This window comes from Eublepharis macularius, chromosome 5 (assembly GCF_028583425.1).
Source record: "Eublepharis macularius isolate TG4126 chromosome 5, MPM_Emac_v1.0, whole genome shotgun sequence".
Classification (NCBI taxonomy): Eukaryota; Metazoa; Chordata; class Lepidosauria; order Squamata; family Eublepharidae; genus Eublepharis; species Eublepharis macularius.
Window position 1 is genome coordinate 27,039,385 of NC_072794.1, and position 12,747 is coordinate 27,052,131.

At 40.3% G+C, this 12,747-nt stretch overlaps 1 protein-coding gene across 1 annotated transcript in view; it reads left to right on the top strand.

Moving 5' to 3' along the window:
- The window catches only part of LOC129330301 (centrosome-associated protein 350-like), a 78,609-nt gene that overhangs the window by 21,517 nt on the left and 44,345 nt on the right, over nucleotides 1-12,747 (top strand). Inside the window, 6 exon segments of the mRNA XM_054980336.1 lie at nucleotides 68-717; nucleotides 2,123-2,232; nucleotides 3,333-4,294; nucleotides 5,106-5,259; nucleotides 12,061-12,254; nucleotides 12,454-12,631. Of these exon segments, the coding sequence (XP_054836311.1) occupies nucleotides 68-717; nucleotides 2,123-2,232; nucleotides 3,333-4,294; nucleotides 5,106-5,259; nucleotides 12,061-12,254; nucleotides 12,454-12,631 (2,248 nt within the window).

A 12,747-nucleotide genomic window follows, 5' to 3' on the forward strand; every position in this document is an offset into this window, starting at 1 on the left:
GTCTGGATGTCCTTACACGCCCTTTAGACAATCCAAACTAAAATATTTCTGACACTCCTGCCCGCAGCATCTTACGTTGGAAAGACAGGATCTGATTCCGTGCTGGATGTGACCATAGAATCCCACTCAAGAAATCCTAAACGGTCCCAGAGCAAAATAGGAAGGAAGAATAACTTGAGGAAGAGAGATGCTGCTCTTCAGGATACGAAAGAGAGAGATCATCACTTAAATACGGAGTTCTTGTCAGTGGATATCCTTGATGTTCTTGATGCCCTAAAAGCGGATTCTGTGACTCAGAGTACAAAGCAAGACACTGATGAAGAAAATCAGAATTCAGAATTGCCTGCTCCGTTTACCAGGAGCCGCTCCCCAACCAAGAGAAAACCAGACAAACTAGCTGCTAACAAAGAGGCTCAAGTCACCTCTAAGAAACGCCACTACGATACAGATGAAGTTCGTCAGTATATTGCTAAACAGCAACAGAAGAGGAAGAAGAAGCAGAAAGAACAAAAGAAAACACAGAAGGAGGCAACAGAGCAGAAGAACAAGAGACTCCAAGAACTGTACGAGAAACAGAGAGAGGCTCTTGCTAATAAGTCAAAGAGTGCATCAGCTCTCAAGCTAGTCCCCAAGCAACTACAAGAGATTTATTCCCAAGTATACTTCGATCAAGCCTTGCTGGAGGAACCCCAACCATCACTCATACAGCAGGTACGGGTATAGTTTTGTTTTTGTTTTTTTTAGGGGGAGGAATGACAGTAATAAAGAACAATACAGAAATTGCTGGGGGAAACGGTAGTTTTCGAACATGGTGAGTTAGTAGCCAAGCGGAAAAAGTTCTTGCTTTCAAAAGAACATACAGGGTGGGTGGCATAACAGGTAGTCCTTCCCTAGTATCTGATTGGGAAAGGTCTCAATAGTGCATGGAAGATGAAATGCCCAATTCTGCATTGTAAATAACGTGAATTAACCAATGACAATTGGTACATAACAGCAGATTTTATCTGCTAGTCTGTGGATCAGCACTAGTTCAATCCTCTGGCCTGTTGGGCAACAATAAGAGGATTGGCACAGCTTTTTGCTGCTAGAACAACTCTATTCTCATCTTCCTGTGTCCTAGAATGAATGAATGAGCCTCCTTCTAGCTTAGTCTTGGAGAGCAGTCCTCATCACTACAATGACAGAATGTAGCAGTAGTTGCCCATGGCTTTAGATGCTTATTGTCCTTTTAAGAAACCATGGCTCTCTATGGGATTTGAGTAGTAGCTGTTGCCTGGGCTTCAGTCTAAAACTTCTTTTTAAGGACTAAGCGTCAACCATTGCACTTAAATTTGAAAGTGATGTGGGGTTACAAAATGATAGGTCTGTGCTTGATTTTTATTAATCCATCATACATCCTCTCAAAGTCTGCCTTTGCCTTATCAGGCTCCTGCTTCTGTGTGCTCTCCAGCATCTCTTCCTAGAGGAGGCCCCCCTGTAACTGGCACTGGTTTATTGGGGAGACAAAAGGGGGTTCATGTCTTCAGCCTGGTCCCTGTCTCCCCAGCCCCGAGCTTCTCCATAAGCTGCTAAGGGAACTCTAGTACATTGTCCTCAGCTTGAGGGTAGGTCTCTTTTTAAAGCCATGGCTGGGGGCGCAGAGGCCCAGGAGCCCTGCATCCATCTCCAGAAGAACATAGGTGTGGGCTGGGTCTGATAAAGGGTTCGGGCAGCATCTCTGGCCTCAGAACCTGATCTTTCTGTCTTCCTTATCCTCCTTACCAAACTTTGTTCCACCTGTGATGAATTCCTGAGCAACGTGGCCCTTCCTTGTCACGGTGCCATTGAGTTGCCAGGCCTAGCACATGACAGCCTTCAGTGGTGCACCTCAAGAACGGCTGTTGCAGGAGGTGGTGGGAGCTTGCCCGCTGTGACCTGCAGACCTTCCCAACAGGCACTATTGCTGCCTTGAGGTAAGGACAGGGCGGGCAGCGTCTTCTCCCCCACAAACATGTACAAAATAAATTCCAGTTGTTAGAACACAATCCCAACTGATTGATCAGATTTTCTTTTTGACTCTCTCTTTTCGACTTTAACAATATTGTACTTCCAGTTGATTAATGTATTGCCACTTCCTTCCTAGCCCAACCCTGGGTATCAGCCATCTGAAGAGGACAAACCACAGGGGCATCCATCTACTGCATCCTCCAATAGTGTTATGTCTCTGTCTGAACCTCACCATTCTCTTGCTGGGTAAAGGAACAGGAGTACTTTTTAAAAACATTACACAAATAGAAGGTACCTTTGGAGTCTTAAAGTGCCACCCTAAGCAGAGTTCCATGCTTCTAAATCAATTGATTTGAATGGATTTAGGAAGGTGTAATTCAGTTTAGGATTGCACCATTATTTTTGTGTAAAACAGTTGTATTGTAGGTGACAAGCAGTATAATCATATATTAAAATACATGCATATATATGTATGTACGTATATATGTATGTGTGTATATATGGTTACATATAATATCCAGGGCCTCTTTACATGCTACTTAAACTCCAATTTGGTTTGGGGGAAACCCCAATCTACCTTGTGTTTAACATGTGACTGGAAGCTTACCTTTAAAACAGTGGGTGGGTGGGGGGGGAATCATCAGCTGTGCATGTGCAAAGGCATCTCCTTTCCATTCTATACCCTTTAACTTGCAGAGAAAAGCCATGCGGGGAGAGCTATTGGCTGACACATGGAACAACATTTTGGTGCCCAGCCTATGTAACTTCTTGGCGCTGCCCATAACTAACAAAAGCAGATAATATAATTTTTATTTGCTGAGTTTACACAGACTATAGAATTTAACTTTCCTTGGTGCAGAATTTTGAAAGCTGGTGTGCAAAATATTATCAACATACTATTAACAAAATATTAACATACAGTTTTGGATGTTTAAAACTTTTCCGAAAAGACTGAAGCCCAAAGTGGACAACATTTTTTTCAGGCTTCTCTGTATGCACAGTGGGGAGGTGTGAGATGCCACCCTACCCACTGGATGAGCCGCCCCACTGGACATTTATAGTTGTAATGTCTGAATATGACACAATCCAGATAAAGTCCAGGTGTTGAGTTTTATGCACATACTCATGATTCCCACACATGGGCAACTGGCAGTTACACAGATATCTCGCTCCCCCCCACCCCCCGTATATAACAGGAATAGAGGAAAGGTATCATCCAATCTTAGTTCAACTATCCAGTTTTTAAAATAGCTGCAAAAATGTCTTTATACATGACTGTTCAAAAGTCAAGTTTTCTGAGACTCTGTTCTTGTAAACTTACATGTACTCAACTTTTTGGTTTCTAGGGATCATATGTTGGAGCCTTTGTGGACTGAGCAAGATCGACCAAGTTCAAAATCCCAGTTACCTTTCCCACAACCTTCGGCAGTCTTGAGTGGAAGTCTCTTTTCTGAACTTTTGTCTTTAGATCACATGAGTGACTTGCAAAAGGACTTTGATTCTGTGTTATCACCCAGCAGCCACAGCACAGCTATAGGATCCATGCCTTTGGCATCTCTGCCAGTTACATCTACTGTACAGACTGCAACAAGTCAGTATAAAGGTAAACTTGACCGTATTGTAGCCCTGAAAGCAACAGCAACTTCTTTGGCAAGTAGAATTGAAAGTGAAGCCAAAAAGTTAGCTGGAATTGGTGTGGATTATGGAGCAGCATGGAACTCTGGACACAACTTGGTGCAAGGAAATCAGGGTGATAGCTACTGGGCAAAGGCCAGCAGTCCCTCTGTGAGAAAAGAGGATGATGTTTTCTCAGCCACACTTCAAAGAATGTTGAGTACCTGTGTGTCTCAGACAAATTTTGATGATAACCTTCCTGGAGTGGGAAATACTATCAGCCTTCACACCACTGCTGTCAGTCTTCCATGCAAACAGAGATCTGAAGAAATAGTAGGAAACTTATCCAAGGAGCCAAACTGCTCTTCTCATGCTGAAAGTAATATAGTTCTGCATAACTGTAGTGTAGCCTCAATTAGTGAGCAGCTGTCCAGTGATCATTTCCAGTCTGGGGAGGAGGGAAATCAGCATGAGCATTCACCTTTGAAAACAGCTGAGATGTTAAAGGGAAAAGAGTTTGGTGTTGCAGGCGAAACTGTCAATGAGCGCATAGAACAATTTCAGAAGGAGGCAGACAATTTACCCATCTCTGCACATGTGAAGAATGCTTCAAGATCCTGGGAAGACATCATCAAAGGAAGTCCATATAGTGTCATTAACATCTTTACAAAATCTTATCAGCTGTGTGGGAAAGGTAAGATAAATAAATGAGAAATGTATTGCTATCATTGCTGGTATTTTGTTGATGGTTGCTCGATCACCAGCTTTTTGTAACAGAAATTACTTAAATGGGTTCAGTTCATTAAATGTCATAGTAGATCTTTGGATTAATTTAGTGATGAGTAGGGATATTCCAATCTATGTGCTTTTCTATCCCAATTCCTACCCTTCTTCCAAGGAATTCACAGCACAGTACAGGCCTTCCACTCCCCCCCTTTTATCCCCACAACACCCCTGGCAGGTAGGTTAGGATGAGATTATGTAACTGGGCCAAGAATACCTAGTGAGAGTCAGGGCACAGTGAAAACTTAAAACCGGCGTCTTCCAGATCTCAGTGTAGCACTCTGATCACTTCACCATCATGTCTCAATCTGTTTCAGAAATGTTGACACCTTCTATTTACTGTTTTTGGGAAAGTCTTACTGCTTCTTAACATTTCTGCTTCTCAGAAAGGACATTTCCCAAGCTCTTGTGCTATAAGACACTCTGGGCTTGGCTTTTGTTAAGATATTAAATCCTTCTCTCATGTAGATTGTATTCAGTTTTTACTGAATACCAAAGGGCCAGAGGCAGAGCATCTCCTTGGCATGTAGAAGGTCCCAGATTCTACCCTTGGCATTTCCAGTTAAAAGGATCAAGTAGTAGGTTATGTGAAAGACCTCTACCTCAGATCCTGGAGAGCCACTGCCAGTTGGAGTAGACGCTGCTGATCTTGATGGACTGATGGTCTGAATAAGTATAAGGCAGCTTCATCTTTTCATGTGTACTTTTTCTTTCTTTTATAGGATTTGAGGAATGGTCAGGAACAGGAACACCAATCCAGCGACCTTCACTTCCCGTAATGAGCCCTCCAGCTAGCGTCATTTCATATGAGGATGACTTTGTCTCATCACAGAGCAGTGGAACGGTAATAGACAAAAAGTCTGCAGTTGAGCCCAGGTATGTATGAGCTTACAATATAGATAGCAACAGAACAGAATTAATTTGATGTGCACTGAGGAATTCTGCAGTGTTATCTATGTGTCTAATTCTGAACCTTGCCCCAGAGTGCAGATCAAAAGAAGTATTTAAATATTCTGAAGTTTCCTTAAATTATGATTGGCAACTGATTACTCACTTGCCTATTAACAGATTCATAAATTAAATTTTAAATGTGTACATTGCCTAAACTCAAATACAGGCACCTTCTTGAAGATATTTAAAGGCATGAGCTTGCAATTTAATGAACAAACACTGTTGCATTGTAGAAGTAAAGGCTATGACATTTTCTCTTTAATTCTCAGTTATGGTGACATGCCTTAAAATCAATGTGCTTTTTTTTTTTTTGAAAATTTTTTATTGGGTTAGGATCATATATTTACACATCACAGTCAATTTTCCCATTTCCCAATTTCTAACCCCCTCCCTTTCCCCCCCTTTTTTGTTGACTTCCAACAGTTTTCCAACCCTTTGTCCCTTTTCCCTTACTCTTTATATATTCCTCTATCTAATCAAATGTATATTCTCCTTTTATTCTAAGCAATACTTCTTTAACTATTTTTAATGCTCTGTACCCATAGTGGATAAACAATTTATCCCATAATTCCGTTTTCAAATGTTTCTGTATAACGTAAACTATGTAAACTATATAAGCCATACAATCATATAAATCAACCAACTTAACTTATACTCTATATATTATTAATTCTATCTTCTTTCTGTTTTAGTTATATTTGTTTATATTGGTATTTCTATTCCCTTCAATCATAGATCTATATATGATATCAATCAATTTGACTCATATATACCTTCATATAAACATATTCAGTTTGGTACATTGTACAAAATTGTTGCGTAATTAGTCATTCCTTATAATTAACCTTATGATTAGTTATATTCTATCAATATTCTATTTATTATTCTGTATATATCAATCTAATAACATAACTGCTTAGAAGTTCATTTTTACCTCTTCTCCCCCCCGGTAAAGTCACCCCCCCTCTGCATTTTATTATACTTCAATAGTTCTCAAACTGCCACAGTTCTCCTCCCACCTCCCATTTCTTCTCCAAATATTGTTTCAGCTTCTCCCAATCTGCGTTAAACTGTCCTGGGTCCAGATTTCTCAGTTTTCTTGTCATTTTATCCATTTTTGCCATATACAGCAATTTGTAAATCCAATCTTCAATAGTTGGCACTTCTTGTACTTTCCATTTTTGCGCATACAAAAGTCTAGCTGCAGCCGTCATGTAAAATATCAACGTCCTATGATGGGCTGGAATTCCCTCCATTCCCAGGTTTAGTAGCAGGAGTTCTGGGTTCTTATTTACTTGAAATTGTAAAATCTCACTCATTTCTCTTATTATTTCCCCCCAGTACTGCCTAGCTACCTCACACGTCCACCACATATGATAGAGGGAGCCCTCATGCTTCCTGCATTTCCAGCATTTATTAGAAGTATTCAAATTCCCTAGCGCAATCTTCTTTGGTGTCATGTACCAACGATAGATCATTTTATAGATGTTCTCTTTAATGCTGGTGCATGTCGTTATCTTCATTGTAGTCTTCCACAAGTATTCCCATGCCTCCATTGTTATTTCTTTGTTGAAGTTTATGGCCCATTTCACCATTTGTACTTTAACTATTTCATCCTCAGTATACCATTTCAACAGTACTTGGTATACCTTGGATATTCTTTTCTTGTCCTCTTTAAAAAGGGTCTGCTCTAGTTCCGAATTCTCTGTTCGTATACCTCCCTTTACAGAGTCCGAGTTATATAAATCTCTAATCTGTCTGTACTGGAACCAATCGTAATAAGGTGATAGTTCCTCCTGAGTCTTTATTCTGAGTTTAGATGCTTCAATTCTAGTTATTTCTTTGTAAGTTAAACATTGTTGCTCATTATCAACAGCTCTCGGGTCTATCACCTCATATGGAACTACCCACAAAGGGGTTCCTTCTTGTAAATAAATTCTGTACTTCTTCCAGATTGTATATAAACTTCTCCGTATATAATGATGCAGGAACATCGAGTTCGCCTTTACTTTATCATGCCATAGGTATGCGTGCCATCCAAATGTTTTTTTATATCCCTCAAGAGCTAGTAATTTCTTATTCTTTAACGTCATCCACTCTTTCAACCACACTAGACAAATTGCATCATGGTAAAGTCTTAGATTGGGCAGTTGCATTCCGCCTCTTTCTTTTGCATCTTGTAAAACTTTCATTTTCACTCGAGGCTTCTTGCCTGCCCATACAAAGTCTGATATTTTCCTCTGCCATTTTTCAAATTGCTTAGAGTCTCTGATGATTGGTATTGTCTGTAGCAAAAACATTACTCTTGGTAACACATTCATCTTCACTGCTGCAATCCTTCCCAACCATGACAAATTCAGTCTGTTCCACTTAATCAGATCTCTCTCTATCTGAGTCCATAGTTTTTCATAGTTGTTTTTAAATAAGTCTATGTTCTTTGCAGTCAGTTCAATTCCCAAATATTTCACCTTATTTGTTACTTCACATTCCGTTATTTCCATTAGCGATTGTTGTTTTTGCTTAGTCATGTTTTTGCATAATACCTTTGATTTCTTTTTATTGATATAAAAACCTGCCAAATCCCCAAACTCCTTAATCTTCTCTATCACTTTTGGCATGTTCTCCATTGGGTCTTCTACAATTAGCATTATGTCATCCGCAAATGCTCTAACCTTATAAGAATAATCCTTTATTTTTATTCCACGGATTTCTTCATCTTGTCGTATTTGTATCATCAGGATCTCCAATACCAAAATGAACAACAGCGGAGACAGCGGGCAACCTTGTCTTGTTCCTTTACTTATAGCTAATTTCTTAGTCACTTCATCATTCACCACAATTGCTGCATTCTGGTCTCTGTAAATTTCCTTAATTGCTCTAATGAATCTTTCTCCCATTTGTAGCTTTTCCATAGTGGCAAACATAAAGTCCCAGTTTAAATTATCAAACGCCTTTTCAGCATCAACAAAGAAGAAACCAACCTCCTTATCACAACGCTTATCATAGTATTCAATAGCATTTATCACTGTCCTCAAGTTGTCTCTGATTTGTCTGTCTGGCAAAAAACCTGCTTGTTCCTCCTCAATAACTTCCGAAAGCCACCCCTTCAGTCTCTCCGCCAGTATCTTCGCAAAGATTTTATAGTCATTATTAAGTAACGATATAGGTCTATAATTTTTCACATTTGTCAAGTCTTGGCCTTCTTTAGGGATCAGTGATATATTCGCTTCATTCCAGGTATCTGGAATCCGTTGATCCTTTAAAACTCCGTTGATCACCTCTTTTAGGAATGGTGCCAGTTCATTGGCCATTGTCTTATAAAATTTAGACGTAAGTCCATCTGGCCCTGGCGCCTTTCCCAAATTTACAGATTGTATTGCCTTACTTATTTCCTCATCCGTTACTTCATTATTCAGTCTATTTCTCCAAGCTTCCGAAATTACTGGGAGTTTCATTTTCTCCAAATATGTCGCTATTGATTCTTTATTCACCTCTTTCTTATTATATAACTTAGCGTAAAATTTGTAAAAGGCTCTACTAATGGTAGTCTGTTCCAGATACGTTTTATTGTCCTCACATATTTTGTTTATTATTTTCTTTTCCCTTCTCTTTTTTAATTGCCATGCCAAATACTTTCCAGGTTTATTTGCTCCTTCAAACACTTTCTGATTCAATCTTTTAAGGTTCCACTCCAATTCTTTATTATTCATTGCTGTCAGCTGTTCTTGAAGTATTTTAATTTCCTGGTATAATTTCTTTTTCCCTGGTCTCTTTTTTAAGTGTATTTCTTTGGCTTTTATTTTCTCCTCAATCTCTTGTCTCTTCTCCTCTTTCTTTTTTCTCACTCTGCCATTTAAGTCCATTAGTATGCCCCTTATTACCGCCTTGTAGGCATCCCAAACTTTGTCAGTTGGTACTTCTTTATTCACGTTATATTGTATGAAGAACTTTGTCTCTCTTCTCAACATCTCCACGTTCTCTCCTTCCTGTAACAAGTCCTCATTTATTCTCCATGCTTTCCTTTTTCTCCTCCTCCCTAATTTCCACATGATTGGATTATGATCTGAGCCTACCATCGGCATTATTTCTACCTCCTTAGTCCATAACGCTAAGTCTTTTGAGGCCCAGATCATATCAATTCTCGATAGTGTGCAGTGTCTTGAAGAGTAAAAAGTAAATTGTCTACTTTTAGGATTTTCTCTTCTCCATACATCTTCTAAAGTCTCCTGTTGTATCAGCTCAAAAAAAAGCTTTGGTAACAATCCTCTTTTCTTTTGTACAGTTGTTGTCTTTTTATCTAGTTCCAAGTTCGTCACTCCATTGAAGTCTCCAGCAAGAATTATCTGGTCGTATGAAAGATCCTCTAATTGCTTCCTCAAATCCTCAAAGAAGCTCTCTTTTGCACCGTTAGGTGCGTAAATTCCGACTACCAATACTTTTTTTAAGTTCCATGTACATTCCACTGCTATAAATCTGGCTTCCACGTCTTTTATTACAAATTTTGGCTGTAGCTCCTCTTTTATGTACAACACCACTCCTCTTTTTTTCTTATTAGAGGCCGCTACAAATTCATTGCCCAGTTTCCCCATTTTTAAATATTTTACATCCTGCTTTCGAATATGGGTTTCTTGCAAGCAAACAATATTGCATTTTTGTTTTAATAGCCAGTGGAAAATACTTTTTCTCTTGTTTGGTGAGTTTAGTCCATTTACATTCCAAGATAAAACTTTACACTCCATACTCATGGTCTTGTTGGTAAGTCCTTTTCATTGTCCCTTATAAATCGCTCCATCTCTCGCTCAGATCTGATACGCTTTTTGGCCCCTCCAAACTCAAAGGACACACCTTCTGGTAACTCCCATCTGTACCTGATTTTCATGTCCTTCAAGATCTGAATTAGCACTTTATATTTTTTCCGATCTAATAACACTGACCTGGGTAGTTCCTTCATTATGATAATCGTCTTGCCATCAATCTCCAATGGATCTTGAAACTGTTTTGTCACAATCTTCTCTTTCATATTTCGTGTCGTAAACTGCACAATCACGTCTCTTGGTAATTTCCTCTGGGTTGCAATTCTCGAATTTACACGATATGCCACGTCTAGGATAGCCACAACTTCCTCCTCCTCCTTCCCCAGGTATTCAGCTAACACCTCAGTCATCTGTTCTTGCGCTGACTTTCCTTCCACTTCTGGCAAGCCACGAAAGCGTAGCTGCTTCTCCATGTGTTTAGTTTCTGCAACCGACATTCTTCCCCTCATCAGTCTCATCTCTGTTTGTTGCGTGTCTGTTAAGTTCTCCATCGCGTCTTCTACTGTTTTAACTCTCTGCTGCGTTCCTTGTAGTTCACTTTGTATTGTTTCCATACCTTTTTTCACTTCTGACAGCTCCGATTTTACTGTCTGTTTGACCTCTTTAACCTCTTTAATCAGCTCCAATTTCGTGTCCTTAAGTTTTTTAATCACATCTAAAAGTTTTTTGTCCAGGTTTTCTATTGCCGATTGCCACTCTTTTTTTGACATCGTGGGGCTTGCTTTGGCTCGCTCCCACGAGTCCGCTCTCTTCCTTAACTCCGTGGCGTAAGATTTAATGTCTTTTTATTTCAAATGTCCCGGTCTTCTTGCAAAAATTAAATTTTAAAGAGTCCAAAATGTCGGGCGTCTTTTCTCTATGGTTTCTCTATGATTTTGTAATCCAAGATGGCCTACTTCCTTTTCCGCTGAGGCCGCGACCCTTCCCCTTTCAAAGATGGCGATTCCCTTCTTCCTGCCCTCCAGCAAGGGCCGCTTCTCTCCAGCAACTCTATTGTTATTACGCACTTCCTGTCTCCCAACTTCCCACAGTAGGTCTCGCGATGGTATCTTTTTCTCACAGCTCCATAACCGCAAGTATTCAAAACAATAGTCCAATTCCTTTAATAACTTCTTTAAACTTAGTCTCTTTTCAAATACAACTCTTGCCGAGTCTTCCCCTCCTTATTATTAGCCTGTTGTAGTTTGAAAGTCTACTTTTCTTCCTCTCTGCTTTTATCAATCTGTCCCGTATCAGAAGATAGTGATCTTTACCTTCTCCTTCACTTTTCTCAGGCTGTAATCGCTGTTTCGATTATAACTTCTCCTCTCCGCTTCTTTCCCCAATCGAAGCTTGGGTATGTAGGTCTTATGCCAGCCGAATTGGCCCCAGAACTGCTGCAGAGATCGTAGCCGACCTGTCACAGGGTGGGACCTCAAGGATCGGGAGGGGACCCGTTGCGCAGAGCCCCCCCTCGTCCAAGATCTAGCACACCCTAGGGTCTTGAGCGTTCTTTGCCTGCTCTCCGCCTGAGAGCAGTCGGCCGCGGGCTAAATTTCCCCCGCCGGCCGCTTAAAACGGCAGTCCGGTCAGCTCCGCAAATGGAGCTGCTTCAGACCTCCATGAATCCCAAACCGGAAGTCCAAAAATCAATGTGCTTTTAATGCTTAGCAACTAAAATTGACTACAGAGTTATGTTTTCAAGTCTAAATGTATATCTTCTGCAATTCCCAACATGGCTGGTGGAAGTCCTGAGCTTGACGCTGCTTTATATGGCATTTCAAAGATTAATTTCTTAAGAAGTAATGGTGAATTATTATCATTGATCCTGGGTTTGTTCATCTTCAAAAAAAGAGTTGAATTCGCTGTGGCGTGGACTCATGATGAGGCTGAGAAATGCAACCTATGTTTTTGTCTGTGGTAGTATTCACAGCAGCAGCAGCCTAAGCCTAAAAGAAGAGTTTATCAGCAGGAAATCACCTAATGAACTCCAAGCTAAAGAATCTACCCACCATTCCTCAGGATGTCCACCTGCCATTTCTTGCTCATCTTCATCCTCTAAAAGAAGGAAAAAGGAAAGTAAGGGCGCCATTTACTATGACTGCATTTCTTTGTCATCTCTTTGTGGTGCTTTAAGTAAAAGTAGCATCCCTGTGTAATGTCTTGCACAAGATTGGTGCAGGGACACTTTGGTAGAGTACAGCCCAGAGTGTGGTGTTCTGTAGTACCAACAGCTGTGTTCTAAGAGAATTAATGTGGAGTTGTTGACCTCCAGATTTCCAATCCCACCCCATCCCTATTTCCCCATTGCTATAAATGTAGCCAGGATTAAAATCAGTCTAGCCGAAGCTGCATTTTCTTCCAGAATCATTTGTAGAACCAGAGCACAAGCTGTCACAGACAAAGACTTCAGTGCCTAGCAATGGAATATCTAGTAGAGAACAAGTACAGAATCCAGACTCTGACAGCACTTTAGAAGAACTTTCCTGTCACTCTTTGATGAGGTAAATTTATCATTTTGTGTCATTTACATCCCACCTTTCTCCCCAATGGAGACCCAAAGCAGTTGCATCATTCTCCTCTCCTTTATTTTATGCTAACAAAACCCCCGTGGGGTAGG